Raw genomic sequence first — 17,065 nt, 5'->3', positions numbered from 1 at the left:
CAATGGACACATAATAAAATCCTTTGACGGTCTTTTAGAACACAAAAGCTATTGGCTGATTGGCTAGGCGTGGAGACTCCTGGGGGCTGACCCAGGAGGATCACAGTGGAACTAAGGACAAGCCGGACCTATGGATAAGCCTAGTGTCCGGTGGGTTGGTTGCCTTTGAAGAGAATTAATCACTGAAACAAATCTGGTTTTAGGAGGTGCTTCCTTCCAGTAGGTCCAGCTGCAGGCATAACCCTGTCTGTTTGCTGTGTCTCCGACTAGGGCATCATTGCAGAGTATAACAAAATCAACGATGTGAAAGAAGATGAGGATACAGAGAAGTTTAAGGAGGCCATCGTGAAGTTCCACAGGCTGTTCGGAATGCCTGAAGAAGAGAAACTTGTCAACTACTACTCATGTAGCTACTGGAAGGGGAAGGTCCCCCGGCAGGGCTGGGTATACCTGAGCATCAACCACCTCTGCTTTTCCTCCTTCCTGATGGGGAGGGAAGGTGAGTGATCTATCGCCTCAGTGGGAGCCTTTGGAACGTCCACTGACGCTTTCCCTGAACTCATAAACCAAATCAAAATATCCAAACCATGTTTGTAGAGGTGAATTGAGACTGTTTCCTGACGATTTCATGAGTGAATTCAATTAGGTCCAAATTCAACAATTATAAACAACTTATTCATTGAGTAGTCGAGGTTCACTAAAGGTATCGTTGATTTAGTACATATGACTTCAAGTCTAATCATTCTGATCCCAGAGTTCATGGAATACAAGTTGTAACTAAAGAATGAGACAGTAGAAACAGATCAGGAGCGCAACAGTTGGGCAGGTTGTGTGGTGGGGCTGCGGGCTTAATGTATCTGGAAAGACTAAGCGGAACTAAGTACTGACCCCCCCCCCCCCCTGTTGCCTGTCCTCAGCCAAGCTGGTGATCCGGTGGGTAGACATCACTCAGCTGGAGAAGAATGCCACGCTGCTTCTGCCGGATGTGATCAAAGTGAGCACCAGGTCCAGTGAGCACTTCTTCTCCGTGTTCCTCAGCATCAACGAGACGTTCAAGCTGATGGAACAGCTCGCCAACATAGCCATGAGGCAGCTCCTGGACAACGAAGGGTTTGAACAAGACCGGTCCCTGCCAAAACTCAAGAAGAAGTCGCCCAAAAAAGTGTCCGCTCTGAAACGGTGGGTGAGAGAAACTGTAGAACTCAGGAGTGGAAAACCTCTCGATTCACTTGGGCACTCACTGAGCTCTGTTGCTACTTTGTTTCCAACCCATTTACCCCGTAAAAGAAATCTCAACTCTGTCAGTAACAATACAAGCTATAAATCTAGATTGGGCAGACCTCCCACTACACTGCTCTATTCCCATCTATATTATCCCATATAACTTGTGTTTTCTCGGTTTCTCCAGGCCAAGAGCTTCTCAGCTTCTCTCTCTCTCTCTCTCTCTCTCTCTCTCTCTCTCTCTCTCTCTCTCTCTCTCTCTCTCTCCTGCCTCTCTGTTGATCCCTTCCCTCATAGCTCCTCCCCTTCCCCTTGATCCTCTGATCCTCTGCAGTCCCTCTGAGGAGTGGAATTAGCATCAAAATACAAGCCCTGAGCTAGGCACGCCAGGTCACTGAGAGAAATAGGTATAACCATTTCCTCCACTATGTTGGAGGAGACTAGATCTCTGCTAGTCCTAAGGGACAGAGGGCCGTGGGCTCACGCTGACCTCAGGGGAGCTGCTCTGAGCTGGGGTCATTGTGGGGGCTTAAAAAGAGAGCATGAGGGTAAAGAGAGTGTGGCATGGCAGTGTGGGGAAGAGGATGCCCAGGCAGGCCCTTGCCTGGGGGCACCTCTGCCCCCTGAGGGACCACACACACACACAGGCAGGGTATAGAATAGAGTTTATTCAGAGTAGGGGATGGGAGTTAGTGGGAGAGAGAGAGAGAGAGAGAGAGAGAGAGAGAGAGAGAGAGAGAGAGAGAGAGAGAGAAAGTGGAGTGGAGGCCGGCCATGACCACGCGGGGCGGGGGGAGAGCCCAAGGGGCAGAGAGGTGAGGGTATGGGAGAGCGGAGAGCAAAGAAAGAGAGGAGGGGCAAGCAGCCCCTCTTATAGTGGGCCAGATCTCTGGGGTGGGGCATACCTGGCTTTTGACAGGTAAGAGTGAGGTGGAGCCTAGACAAAACCTCAACAGTCATAGCTTATAGAAGGTGCACTTTTGGAGCAGAAGGATTGCTCAGAGGAAGCCCAAGGGAGAAACACCAAGAGCAGTTGGTCATTGGCCAGGGTGTGTGGTGAGGAAAACCAAAGGCTCCTGAAGCTGATCACTGACAGACTTGCCCTTCCCTGAGATGGGAAGTGAGTGGAGGAAGAGTGGTTTCAGAGCCGTCTGAGGGGTTAGTTCCATTCTGTTGAGTGGAGTTGCCTGTAGGACATCAGGATGGAGGTCACTCCCCTCAGGTGCAGAAAGGAGGAAAGTGTTGAGATGCAGACGGGAAAAGGGGTCTGAAAAGAAGAGCTCATCGGTCTTCAGGGGTTTCTTTAGGGTTTTGACATCCTAGTGAAGAACAGATTTATTAATGACCTAAATGAACTATATACCTAGTAAAAGTCAAGACAGAGGAGACATCGAAGGCGGTTGACAAAGAAGAGATGCTTTTGTTCAGTTTTCAGTTTGGAAAATATTTGATGCTGTGTGACTTTTTCCACAGAGACAGGGACAATGTCTGTTCATCCTAGACTAAAGACAAACCAAAGGAATGACTCACAGAATCCAGCTTAGTGAACTAGTGAGCGCATTGGGGTTACTGACAAGAGCTTGAGCTTGTCACTGGGAAACCCACCCCAGCATGAGTGTCACCCCCTGAGCCTACTCTACCTTGCAAGGCCTGCGATGTGGCCCATGTGGCCCAGCCGCTGAGCCAGGTGGGCAGCGCCCTCTTCCGGTGTCCTTTCTGTTCCTGTAACCCTGGCAGGGGCCTGGTGAATGTTAGGTGTCTTGTGAGATGACTGAGTCTGGAAAGTCTTGTTTACTTCCTGGGCCCTGTATGTTCTGTTTACTTCCGGAGTCTTGGGAGTCTTCCTCCTCCTCTAGGGGAAATTCGGGGGAAAAGTGTGCCGGGTGGCACGTGCTGTCCCAGCTGAGACAGACGGGGCAGAGGCAGGCTGTGGGCTCTTCCGCATTCACTGCCTGTGGGGAACCAAGCCAAGGGGCAAACTGGGCCTTCTGTGGGGCGCAGATGGGTTGGAGAGTTCTGAGCAGGAGAAGAGGGTCGTCAAAAGAAATGCTGGGGTCAGCTGAAGCCTTAGGTGAGATCTAGGGCCTTTGTGTCTGGAAGTGTGCTGTTCCTGGGTCCCCTTGCCCTGTAGCTCAGGGTGGAGTGTGACACCCCACCCCACACGTTGTTTTGCCGTTCACGCTGCAGTTAGATCTCTCAGGGCTACACAGAGAAACCCTGTCTTGGGAAACCAAACCAAACCAAACAGACAAACAAAAAAGGTGAGTCTTCAAGAATAATTCTGGGTAAAAGCCGAACGGCCTCTTTCAGAATCCTTGCATTATTCAGGCAGAGAATGACCTTCCTTTTCCAGCCCTACTTGGTCCCAGACTTTTTAAAAAAGCATTTACAGTTATTAATTGTAAAATGGCTAGGTTTTACTGTAGTAAAATTATGTACTCTAAGGTTGGAGCCCCACCAATACTCCGCCAAGGGTGGGAGGAACATGGTCGGAGACTACGAGGCAGGGGCTGGGAACCGTCCATGGTTAGTTACAAAGCATCGCTGCATTTTTCTTGGTGACCTGAACAGCAGTCATTGGCTTGCAGTGATCTGGATGCCAGGGCGAAGAGCGAGCGATACCGCGCCCTTTTCCGGCTGCCCAAAGATGAAAAGCTAGACGGACACACGGACTGTACCCTCTGGACTCCGTTTAACAAGATGCACATTTTGGGTCAGATGTTTGTCTCCACTAACTACATCTGCTTTACCAGCAAGGAGGAAAACCTCTGCAGCCTCATAATTCCACTCCGCGAAGTAAGTGGAAACCAGACATTTATTTTCTTTATTTTCTCTCCCTCTCCCTCGCTGTCCTTGTCTCTCCCCCTCCCTCCCTCCCTCCATCCCTCCCTCCCTCCCTTCCCCCCTCCCTCCATCCCTCCCCCCTCTTTCTCTCTCTCTCTGTGTGTGTGTGTGTGTGCGCGCGCGCATGCGCACACACACACAAGAGAGAAAGAGAGAGAGAGAGAGAGAGAGAGAGAGATGCATAGGTATGAATGTCCAGAGGATAATGCTGAAGAAGTGATTCTCTTCTACTAACTTCATGTTGGTTCCAGGGGCAGAACTTGGGTCTCCAGGCTTGGCTGTCAAGCTCTTGACCTGCTGCTGAGGCGCCTTGATGGCCTCTGAGCCAGATTTCCTTTACCAGAACACACACAAGTTTTCAGCTCAAAGACTTTCTCTTTTCTTTTTCTTTCATACTGTAGAAGACTTGATTGAGCACCCACAAATATATACACACATGCATGTACCTGCAAGTGTACTGCACGTGCATGCACATACACACACACACACACACAGAATGGGGGGAGGGATGGAAGGACAGAAGTGGGGCTAAAGGGAAACAGACAGACAAGAGACTCTGCAGATGTACAGTTGTTTACATCCTGTCTGTTCAGAAATGGGTCCTTGAAGGCATTAGCTGCCAGGCCCTGGCATCTGTTTGATATATCCAATGGACTGGTGGCCTTTTGAAGGCCATCATAGCCTTTACTTAGTCAAAGGAGCCAGCATTGGAATTACTTTATTACTGATGATACAGCAGCCAGGAGACCTGTCTCCTTTGGCTCCATGAATTTTTAATGAAAAATGGGAACTCCTTATCAATTCTCGATCTTAGCATGGCTGGTATCCTGGGCCAGTTATTGCTGCAGACCTGTGTCACACAAGATGTCTGGCAGCTGTCACTTCACCACCAGTGGCAAACTGCTGAAAAATGTCTCCTAGTTTGGCAAAACCCAGAAAGATCATTCTATGTTCTGTTAGACTCTGCAGTTTGATTTGTGCTTTGTTTGTTGGAAGTGTCTCCATTTGTCTGAGCCGTGGATGGCTTCCCCAGGGACTTGAGTTTGAGCTCCTTCAGCAGGGGCTGCCTTCCCAACCCTTCCCACACAGCTCCCCTGCCTCCTGTTTGCCCAGGTAACCATCGTGGAAAAGGCCGACAGCTGCAGCGTGCTCCCCAGCCCTCTGTCCATCAGCACCAGGAACAGAATGACTTTCCTGTTCGCCAACTTGAAAGACAGAGATTTTCTGGTGCAAAGGATCTCAGATTTCTTGCAGCAAACGACTTCTAGAATCTACTCAGACAAAGAGTTTTCGGGAAGCTGCAACAGCTCAGATGATGAGGTTGGTGGGAGACACCGGAGCATAGTAGGGCTACTCCTAAGCTCACCTGAGCATAGTGGGGCCACTCCTCTGCTCAGCCCTGATGTGTGCACCTCTTTGTCCAATTTGTTTGACTGTCAAATTTAACAGCTGTGTTAAGCCCTCTGCCCCAGTGCACAGTGCGGTATCTCAGCAGGAATTGGTATTTGGCAGTAGCTCTAAAGCCGTGGGTCTCTAATCCTAATACTACAACCCTTCAGTGCAGTTCCTCAGGTTGTGGTGACCCACTAACCATAAATTATTTCATTATTACTTTATAACTGTAATTTTTCTACTATTATGAATCATTGTGCAAATACGTGTTTTCCAATGGTCTTAGGAAACTCCCATGAAAGGGTCACTTGACCCAAAAAGGGTTGCTTCCCCAGAGCTTTACTAAGCAAGCAATCTTCTACAGAGCTTTAACCCCAGCCTTCACTGAGTTCTCCAGGCTGGCCTTGAACTGTAGCCCACAAAGGCTGGGACTTGCAATCCTTTAGCTTCAGCATCAGCCGGGATTCCAGATCCTGGAATTTATACCACCAGGCCCGGTTTCAGCCTCTTGAAGTTTGAGGTATCTTTAAGTGACTTGTTCTGATTACATGAAAAGTGACTCTTTTCTATTTAGTGACATCAGCGGGAAGGGTTCAGAAGCCAGACCTGAAGTATAGCATCATTATGGTGACTTCTGTGGTGGGTTGCCTATCAGACCGCCTTCCAGAGAACTCAGAGCCTGAGAGGATAAATCATTAGCCAGAGCGGTGGGGGAAGTTTCAGTCAGCTAAAGACGACAAGGTTGTGGGACCAATCTCCAATCCCGTCCCTGCTGCCAAGTCACATCTGCAGCATTTCTGAGACACTAGAAACTAGACGGGGGCCAAACAGTCCAGTTTCAAAGCTTTTGCTTCTGCCATGTGGAATAGCCAATCTGTGGACGCATATAGCAAACACTTATTGAGATAATAAAAGGGAAATGTTCTGTCTTCCGTTAACTCGACAATAGTACTCGGATTTCTCTGCAGATAAAAGAAATCCTCGAACAGTTTTTCCTGTTTATTGGGGGGACATTAGGGGGGTGTCGGAGAACCAGTCTGGAGGTTGGCTGTGTAGCTGACAATGGCTCCACCTCCTCAATGCTGGGGTTATAGACACAGGCTGCCTCACCCGTTTGCGTGTTGCTGGGGATCAAGCCCAGGGCCTTGCGTGTAGTAAGCAAACACTCTTATGACTTCGCCCCAGTGGAACTTCTGAAAGGTGTTGCCTTGCTGGCCTTTCCCACCTCTTCACATAGCAACAGGGAAAGCGTGCCCTAGCTGTTAATCCTGTGCGGAAGACACGGAGAAGGCAGTTGTGCTGCCAGGGCCATGCACGTGTGCTCCTCCCCGTTGACAGGTGTATTCCCGGCCGAGCAGCCTCGTCTCCTCCAGTCCCCAGAGAAGCACAAGCTCAGATGCTGATGGAGAACGTCCCTTTAACCTCAATGGTAACAGTGTCCCTACAGCCACCCAGACCCTCATGACCATGTACCGGCGGCGATCTCCCGAGGAATTCAATCCGAAACTGGTAGGTACATCTTCCTGTCCCCTGAAACTTGCTGTATTAGAACAAAAGAAAATTTTAAAAAAATAAGATTTATTTTAAAGAGTTTTATGCGTGCGTGTGTGTGTGTGTGTGTGTGTGTGTGTGTGTGTGTGTGTTAAGAGGGAGCGCAGATCCCTCAGAAATGGAGCTACAGGCAATGTCAAGATTCCTGGCTTATTACACAGACCCTGGGATCCAAATTCTGATTGTATACTCTTGACCACTGAACCATCCCATGTAGATAGTTTTATTGTAATTAAACTAACATTAATAGAAATGGCCTTAAATGTTTGTAGAGATATCTCTAACACATTTTTTTTCAAAAACAAAACCATTCTTATCTAAGTGAGTCATTAGTTTGCAGAGTGGCTATGGGAGCCTTGAGAGTCACAGTACCTGTGCGAATACTTTCCTTTTTCTTTGGTCTTGTTTTTTTGTTTTGTTTTGTTTTGTTTTTGTTTTTTGTTTTTTGTTTTTTGTTTTTTTAATTCCTGTGTAACCAAACAACAAATAGTGATGCTCTTTCTCGGCTCACATTTAAGTCACCAGTTCACATTCACAGGAGAATACACATAAAACCACAAGTATGATCATCATTCTAATGGTTAATCTACTGTCAAATAGACACTGAGCAGGAGACTCTGATAGAACAGGCTGTGATTGGATAAAATTAGGAAAGAACTCTAAACATCCATAGCTGTACATTCTCGGGAGTTCTGCTCAGAGTCAACTGTCCATTCAACAGGGATCTGATCTCTCAGTACCGTCCTCAGGACCTCCCATCAGAGCCTTCTGGGGGATCCGTGATGTTCCACTCTGTCTTTCAGGCCAAAGAGTTTTTGAAAGAACAAGCCTGGAAGATTCACTTTGCTGAGTATGGGCAGGGGATCTGCATGTACCGCACAGAGAAGACCCGGGAGCTGGTACTGAAGGGCATCCCAGAGAGCATGCGCGGCGAGCTCTGGCTGCTGCTTTCAGGTAGGAAGAGCTAAGAGCAGTGCCGCAGGGTGACTGGTTATTCCTGACCCCAACTCTCAGCTTTGTATCTTGGTTTTTTTCTTACTTCTTTCTCCAGCTGCTGTCTGTTGTCAGCCAGGGCTTAGCTAGGGCCATGGCTTGGTGAGTTCCGGTCAAGACTGCTTTTGACAGCAGTGACCCCAGCCCCTAACAGCCCTGAGCCTTGCGGGGTGACAGAGATTTGAATTGGGGTTTGTACGCTCCCCATTAGAGCTGAGCACTCTATACCCACTTCTTCTCTGCAGTTTTCTAATTGTGGTTTTGATTCATTTCCTCGGCCATTTACTGGTTGTTTGTGTAGTTTGCCTGGTTTTAATTAGGTAATATTTCAATTGGGATATTCAATATTTAGTTGCAAGAATTTTCTAATTGGTTTTAGATACAAAACTCTTACAAGAGTTTTCAGCCTATTCCATTCTGGTGTGTTCTCGCTGTCTACATGCTGACCTTGAAGCACAGTTTTTAAGACTCTGGAGTATTTTTCCTTTGTCACTGTACCTTTAAATCATGAATGCTTAGACCAGTGGTTCTCAACTTGTGGGTCGTGACCTCGTTTGAGGAGTGAACAAGTCTCCCACGTGGATCACCTACAACCATCGGGACACAGAGATACTTATGTTATGACTCATAACAGTAGCAAACTTATGGTTATGAAGTGTTAATGAAATAATTATATGGTTTGGGGGTCACCACAATGCGAGGAACTGTATTAAAGGGTCACAGTGCCGGGCAGTGGTGGCGCACGCCTTTAATCCCAGCACTTGGGAGGCAGAGGCAGGCGGATTTCTGAGTTCGAGGCCAGCCTGGTCTACAGAGTGAGTTCCAGGACAGCCAGGGCTACACAGAGAAACACTGTCTTGAAAAAAGAAAAAAAAAGAAAAGAAGAAAACAAAAAACAAACAAACAAACAAAAAACAAAGGGTCACAGCATTAGGAAGGTTGAGGACCACTGGCTTAGACCTATGCTTGCTACTGAGACTTGAGATTATAGCTCACTGATCCGTTATGAGTTAATTTTCTGTGCAGTGGAAAGAACGGTCTGACCTCACTCTTTTCCATATGAACACCATGATGTCCTGGTGTCACTGCTGAATGGACTCAGCTTTTCTGCATTAGTATTTATGTCTAGATTTCCATGTTTTAATACAATGATTATTATATCTGTCTATGAGTATCACACAGCCAAAATTGCTGTAACTTTGTAATAAGATGTGAGACAAAGGAATGTGGGCCCTCCGATAATTGTTCTTTCCCTTTCAAGATTGTTTGGGACATTTGGAGTCACTTACAAAGAATTTAGGATCAGCTAATCAGCAAAGGGCTCCTGTGGTTTTGACAGATATTATGTTAAATCCATAGATGAGTTTGGGAGTTTTTTTCTCTTAGCAGTATTGTCTTCTAATCTATGCACAGAGGATCTCTTTATTTAAATTTGGATCTTAGTCCATTTCTCTGAGCTATGTTTGTAGCCTGCGATGTGCTAAGCCTGACTTAATTAAGTTATTTCATTACACACCTAAATATTTCACACACCTAATATTTTAATTTTTGATCCTATTATAAATGAGATTGTTTCCTCTGACAGTTGCTCATTGTTAGCATATACACATGTAGTTTAATTTTGTATATTTATCCTGTATCTTGTATCTTTAATGTATTCATTTTTTTCCACTCTAGTTTTTATTTCCATCTGTCTAGTGATTAGTAATGGGGGAGTCTCTCATGTACTTCTTACCAGTGGGAGGCCTCTTTTTGAATAATGTCTCTTTGCCACTTTTAATTGGGCTTTTCCTAATTTGTTATTATTTTGTGCTCCTTTGCTACTGTTTTATATGACTTTTTGTCCATTTTAAAAATTATTATTAATTACTTATGTTTTAGCATACATTTATGTGTGCGCACCAGCCATGTGATCTTCAAATCCTCGTAGCAGGAGTGAGCTGCCTGGCTCGGTCGCCAGGAACTGAGTTCCTGTCCTCTACAGGAGCAGCACGTGCTCTTAACTGCTGAGCCATCTCGCCAGCTCCCCTTTTTTTTATTCGTTTATTTGTTATTAGAATGTGTATATGGTATGTGTGTGTGCCACAGGGCACGTGTGACGGTCAGAGAGCAAACCATTCAATGTTGATTCTCTCTTCCACTCTGGGTTCCAGGGGTCAGACCCAGGGGCTCAGGCTTACAGGGCAAGCGCTTTTACAGAGACACCCAGATCCCTTGGCCAGTGTTGCGTTTCGGATAAACACTCTTTATAGGATGCACGCTTCACTTGTGTGTCCTTCTATCCCGTCAGCCTCCTCTTGTTACTTGCTCTCTTTGTTGAGTCAAGTTTCTGAACTGACATGGTCTTACCTGTTTCCACATCTACTACCTGTGCCCTGTGGATATGGCTGGTATCATACACAAAGCCCAATTGCTCTGTTAGAAAGGTCCTCCCTGCTCTCCTCAGGTGGCTTTTGGACTTCATGGCTTATGCTCTAGCCCTTGACACATGTTGCGTTGACATGTGTCTGTGAGGTGAGGATCCACTCTCATTCTTCTGCGTGGGATAGTCACTTTCCCCAGTGGCAATGTGAAGTCATACTGAGATTGAGTTTTGCTATTGACATAGATGGGGGGGTGTCCTGTCTTTGAGAACCTTAAATAATTACCTCAGATCAATAACCATTGGCTCTATTCTGCAGCCCCAGTCCTGTAACCGAAGGGGTCCCCGCGTCAGAGGTAGGGACTGGGAGGACTCATCGCTGCCTGTGCTTCAGCAAGCCCTCGGCTCTCCTGTCACGATCACACGATTGATCGTGTCACTGTTGCAGAAGGTCTTTAAGAAACAGGCTAAAAGTTGTTTTGAGAGGCGATTATAGTTCTCCAGTGAGACTTTAACAGACCCTCTCATAAAATCAAAGCAAGGAGAGCAGCTAAAAGTGAAAAATATGCCTGGTCACTCTGTCGGGTGTCCCCCCTAGGGGGTCCCTACGCAGCCCTCAGTGTGTGAGCTTGGAACAGTGCTGCGGACTGAGAGGTCGTGTGGCCATGCTGCTGAGGGACTGAGGGGGGAAGGAGGCCACAGGTGAATTACCAGTCTAGATGTCACTGAAAACACCCTATAAAGATGTTCTTTTTCAGTTTCCTTTGGTTGGTGGGAAAGGAGCGTTTGAGCCAGTCAGTGCTGTCTGCAGCTGGAACAGGAGGATCTTAGCTTTCTTGATGTTTCTTGATGTCCTATGTGTTGCGTGCTTCCCAGGCGCCATCAACGAGAAGGCCACACACCCCGGGTACTACGAGGACCTTGTGGAGAAGTCCATGGGCAGGTACAATCTCGCCACCGAGGAGATCGAGAGAGACTTACACCGCTCCCTTCCAGAACACCCAGCTTTCCAGAACGAAATGGGTATCGCAGCTCTGAGGAGAGTCTTAACGGCTTACGCTTTTCGCAATCCCAACATAGGCTATTGCCAGGTAACCGACACAAGTTTGTGTTTGGGGAAGGCTCCAAGTATCCTCCGATCTCGACCCAGCCTGCAGCCTCAGTTCTTATAGTCCTGAAAGAGGAGAACTCAGAGGAGATTCACAGTCTCAGATCAGCCAGCCAGGAGTTTATTAGAGCAAGCAAGGAACTCCAGACAAGCAAGTTTATAACTTTCTTCTCCCAGTTTTCCCCTCTGTCATGTCTCTCTCAGTGTGATCATTTACAGCAAAAGGGCTGCCTTCTTTTTCCTTTTTTTTTTAAGTTTCTTTTTTTTAAACATTTATTTATTTATTATATGTAGGTACACTGTAGCTATTTTCAGACACACCAGAAGAGGGCATCAGATCTCATTACGGATGGCTGTGAGCCACCAGGTCATAGCTGGGATTTGAACTCAGGACCTTTGGAAGAACAGTCGGTGCTCTTAACCACAGAGCCATCTCTCTAGCCCCCAAGGGGCTGCTTTCTTAAAACACTGTTTTACACAGATTTTAGTCTGTTGTAAATAGACATGTAAGACGCCGGAGTGTCTAGAAGGGTTCACATAGCCCCGACGTTGAAAAGTTTTTACGTGGGGAAACGGCAACAGGACTCGATGCCTCTTCTCCTGACCTGGCTAGGCTGCACCACCATCCACCACTGATGCATCCCTCACTTCTGTTTGGGGGACTCTGAGATGCCCCACCCATTCTCCATCACTTTCAATCTTTGGGACCTAGAGGGTCAGTCCCCTGCAGAACTAACCTCCTTCCTAACCCCTTTGTTTCCTTTGCCAGCAGATAGGGGACAGGGAAGCTGACTGGTTAGTGGGAGTCACTGCATCGGGGTGTCTCAACCTCCACGCTATCAGCATCGTGGGTTCGAGCGGTATAGGAAAGGCTCAGTGACGAGATTGATGTTATAAGGTTTTGGGGAATGGATTTGCTCAGGAGATGTTAAATCACACCAAGTAGAGCTTAGCTGAGGGACTCTCTCTCCCCCAGGTACCCCAAAGATGAGCAGTGTGCCAGCCAGACCTGTTAGAGAGAAAGTTTACGAGGGTGGGATGTATTTGTTCACCAGGATCGAGCAGCCATCAGGCCTAGCCCCAAAGAACACACGTCTAACCGGCAGCTCAAGGGGGCAGCACAAGGTCCCGGCCAAAACGCTAGTCCTCAGTCATAAAGCCCCCACCAGCGGCCCAGCGGCCAGACTTCCAAGCCTCCTGTGTCTGCTTATATTGTTCAAAGTATAACTGGAGCTGAGACCTGAAGGAGCGTTACAGATGGCATTGTGTGTGTGATGCCTAACCCTGAGGTCTGTGAGGTACATACATGTTAGGAAAATCTCCTGTTGGAAGGCGTTACCTCCAGTCAGCCATGCACACACTTTATTCAACTGCTCTTCCTCCACCCCTGAGTGTGTGGAGCCCACTGGGAGGGCATGCTATTTCTATAGCAAGAGAACTCTGTGTCCTGGGTGCTACGTGATTAGTATTGTCACCTATCCACCAGGTAAGAGCAGAAACCGCCACTCTGAGGACTAAAATGGCCTCTAGATGTTGCGAGGTCTTCAAAGGGGCACCCTGACTCAATCCTGCCCTGAGGGGGAAGCCAGAGGCGACAGTGGCTTTTCTGGGCCAGTCAGTGTTTAGCTGAGTGGCTAGGAAAGGTCTTCTGCTCAGCACCCCACTGACCTGCCCTTTTATCCTGTGAGCGGAGTCCCCAGCTTCTGTCAGGATTCTTCTGCTCCTGTTCCCTCTTCTCAAACACGTCATGCCACAGCACACACAGCATTCCCACACTGGGGGTATGTTTTAACACATCTTAGAGTAAATACAGACCAACAGAAAAACTATTGCCCTGTAAAAATAGTATCTCTCTCTCTTTCTCTCTCATATACATACACAGACACACACACACACACACACACACACACACACACACACACACACTTTACCTATACCAACGTTATTTTTTTATGACACCTTGTTTAAATTCCTTCATTAATTCCACAGTTCTGTTTCGTTTTTTTCTCCTCAGTAGCCTCCAGGCTGGTGAGCTCTGTCCTCCCAGCTTCCCCTGCTCTCTCCTCTCACCCAGAGCCCGTGAGAAAGGAGAACCAGGGGCCCCGTCTCGCCGGATGGCTGAGGAGCTGACCTTCATGGAGACCGTAGACTAGACCTGGCAGGCTAATTCTCATGTGGAATTTTAATAACCACTCGGAATACCAAGGCTTTTAAGAAGGGACCTTTTCAGCCAAACACCTTTTAGGGGATTTATATTGCACAGGCCTGATGAATTGGTACTGGGTTCTAGAAGATCAAAAGGAACTCACCAGCTGCTTGGCTTCTGACAGAACAGAATTCATTTTTACCTTTTGATCTTCATATTTTAATTAAGGGACAGTTAATGTTGAGCCGCTTAGGGGTTATGAGCTTCTGCTAATATCTTTTAATAAAATAAGGTTACTTTAGAATTTGGATCACCTTTGCTTATCTCGAGCATCGTTTCCTGGGTGATCGATCCTAAGGGAGGAGAGCTCCAGGTCTGAATGGTTGCCTTGTTCTTCCAGGGCAGCCTGGAGCCTGGAGCCCTGTGGGCTTGCTTATAGGAGCTATTTATGGGAGGTTAAAGGGAAATAATTTCCTCCCCTGAGTTAAGGATTAAGAATCCTGAAGGGATTTAGCAGGCCGAAAGCTTTGTCAAACAGGCTCCGGGCAGGGGCCTACACTAAGGGCATGCCTGTGCATGCTTGAGGCGGGTCAGCTGTAGTGCCAGTGAAGACAGCCCCTTGGCTGTCGCTGAAGAGGATTCTCCACACTAAAGGGGCATAAACAGACAGAACTCAGAAGAATATTCGGGAAGCTTGGTCGGCCTGGAAATCAGAAGTTTACTTAGTTGACTTTTCTTGAAAGTTTATTGGTACCTACAAAAAAAAATGACCTTTTTCTTCCCTTTTTTGGTCAGTGTTGTGAGTGAACTATGTCAGGAAAACAGACACATTTATGTATTTCCATAATGCCAGAATTTAGTGAATTAACAATAAATTCATGAAGTGCCAGCTGTTCCATGGCAGAAATTTGCCATATACTTCCACTTTCACAGCAGTCTGGCCCAGCTGAACACAGGTTTCTAATTCTAACCTTGATTACAACTACCACCGCTGGTGTCGGAGCTTGACACAGTCTGTCTGTCTGTCTGGGATATTATAGAATGGATAGATAGAGTTAAAGAGGCTGTGTCTCAGACCCTGGCTGGCATAAATGTAAATAGAGCAGTATTGATTAGGGACCTCATCCGATCACCAGGAGAGAGCTGCCGCAGGAGCATTGGGTGCTGAGGGTCACAGGGTCGCCAGAGCTATAGAGTTTTGGCTCCAGAGGCAAACAGGGAGCCCTGCATGAGAGCCCTACATTCTCTGCCTATGCACCCAGCATGCACACAGTAGATACCACAAAAGCAACAATCAGTAGTTCTCTTCCTGTGGGTCTGGCGTGCACACACTAGGTACACAAAACAAGTTGGTGGCAGTTCTTCCATTGTGGTCCTGGCTGTCTCTTCATGGGCTCTAGATGAGGGGGTTCGACCCTTTCTTTTCAGAAAGTTCTTGGCCTGAATATGCTGATAGAATGTTAATCCTTCCATGTGGCCCTGCAATCTCAGTTCAGCCCGGTTTATTGATAAGGCTCCTCCTTTCGGGAGCGGCTCATTTCCTGAGTCTGTGCTGCATGGGCGGTGCCAGACAGATGGTGGAGGCTGCTTTTCAAATGGCCCACCCCGAGAGACCACTGGCTCCCCGTAGTTTGGAGTAACACAGAGTGGGCACAGTCCCTCGACAGTTAACAAGATTGCTACTGTGTATGTTTGCTGTACTCAGACTGTGTTTGATGGTGTCCTCCCTCTCCCTTCCCCTCAGGCCATGAACATTGTCACTTCAGTGCTACTGCTTTATGCCAAAGAGGAGGAGGCCTTCTGGCTACTTGTGGCCTTGTGCGAGCGCATGCTCCCCGATTACTACAACACCAGGGTTGTAGGTATGTGGTGCTGGGTTTAAACACCTTAGCCTGTCTCAGTGGGAAAAAGACTGTAGCAGTGTGTTAGTTCTTCTCCTCAGAGCTGTGACAAGGCACCCAGCCAAAAATCAACTTAGAGAGGAAGAGTTTGTTGTGGCTTGGAATTTGCCCACACAGGGCAAGTCAAGGTACGGCGGTGGGAACCTAAGGTCACATGGGCACAGCGGTGGGAACATAAGGTCACATGGGTCCCCGTGAGCAAACAGAGACGTGAATGTTGGTGCTCAGCCTGCTCTCTCTGATTTTAAATGTAGCCCAGGACCCTAGCCCTGGGGACAGCGATGGCGGCCCTCACCACTGTAGTTAGATTTCTCCAGTAACACCTCCCTGGGACTGCTCAAAGGTGTGTCTTCTGGGTGATTCTAAATCCAGTAAAACCGACCACTGAGTGTGTGCAGTTTAAAATGTCAGCAAGCCAGTGGTGAATGTGCACAGCTAGAATCTTTTTAAATTAATATATTTTTAAATTTATTTTATTCAATTATTAAATAATTGATAATTATTTAATATTTATTAATTACCAATAATTTATCATAATTGTCATATTATAATAGTATATAATAAATAATTATGTAGTGATTATTAAATTATTAATGAGTATTTAATATATTAATGATCACTATTAAATAACTAATAATTAAATTAATATGTTTAATTTAAATATATATATTTAAAGAGCAGTCCCTGTCTTGGGACCCCATAGCTATAGAGTATTTGCATAAATAAGTGTGACGGTCAATCCTTATTGTTAATTTGTCATAACCCAGGATCACCTGGGAAGAGAGTCTCTGTGAGGCAGTGTCTAGATCCTCCAGTGAGCCTGTGGGACTGACTGGAGAGGATTGTCTTGCCGGCTGTAATTCATGTAAGCGGGCCCAGTGTGAGTGGGTGTGAGCAGCACCGCTCCCTGGGCTGGGGCCCCGGGTCGTTTAAGCATAGAGAAACCTACCTAGCACTATACATAAATGTGTTCATTTCTCTCTGCCTGTGGTTCACGCAGGTTCACGCAGCCTTGGCTGTACCCTGGAACTGTGTGCCCAATTAAACCCTTCCTCTCCTAAGTCACTTTTGGTCACAGTATTTTTGCCATAGGCACAGAGACAAAAGCAGAACTCGGTCCATCCCTTTGCCTAGGTTCTCCAGTAGGATGCAGGGTTAAGCGACCGTTTTGTGTCACCCACTCAGGTGCTCTGGTGGACCAGGGAGTCTTCGAGGAGCTGGCGCGAGACTATGTCCCACAGCTGTATGACTGCATGCAGGACCTGGGGGTGATCTCTACCATCTCCCTGTCGTGGTTCCTCACGCTCTTCCTCAGTGTGATGCCGTTTGAGAGTGCAGTGGTGGTCGTGGACTGTTTCTTCTATGAAGGAATCAAAGTGATATTCCAGCTGGCCCTCGCTGTGCTGGACGCCAACGTGGATAAACTCTTAAACTGCAAAGACGATGGAGAAGCTATGACTGTCTTGGGAAGGTACAGTGCTCTGGCTGTCTCTGGGGCTACCTCATGAGTTTGATTTGATTGAGCAAAAGGCTTACTGGTCTCTGCG

The 17,065-nt window shown here is 47.2% G+C and overlaps 1 protein-coding gene across 1 annotated transcript in view; it reads left to right on the top strand.

Annotated features, from left to right (window-relative positions):
- Tbc1d9 (TBC1 domain family member 9) overlaps positions 1-17,065 on the top strand; it is a 92,436-nt gene that overhangs the window by 57,592 nt on the left and 17,779 nt on the right. The window contains exons 4-12 of the mRNA XM_052166350.1: positions 271-499; positions 918-1,179; positions 3,810-4,017; positions 5,179-5,385; positions 6,796-6,966; positions 7,812-7,962; positions 11,240-11,454; positions 15,362-15,479; positions 16,704-16,989. Coding sequence (XP_052022310.1) covers positions 271-499; positions 918-1,179; positions 3,810-4,017; positions 5,179-5,385; positions 6,796-6,966; positions 7,812-7,962; positions 11,240-11,454; positions 15,362-15,479; positions 16,704-16,989 — 1,847 coding nt within the window. The remainder of the gene's footprint in view (positions 1-270; positions 500-917; positions 1,180-3,809; positions 4,018-5,178; positions 5,386-6,795; positions 6,967-7,811; positions 7,963-11,239; positions 11,455-15,361; positions 15,480-16,703; positions 16,990-17,065) is intronic.

This window comes from Apodemus sylvaticus, chromosome 21, assembly GCF_947179515.1.
Source record: "Apodemus sylvaticus chromosome 21, mApoSyl1.1, whole genome shotgun sequence".
Lineage (NCBI taxonomy): Eukaryota > Metazoa > Chordata > Mammalia > Rodentia > Muridae > Apodemus > Apodemus sylvaticus.
Note: the sequence above shows the minus strand (reverse complement) of the source record. Positions and strands in the feature narration are given on the sequence as shown.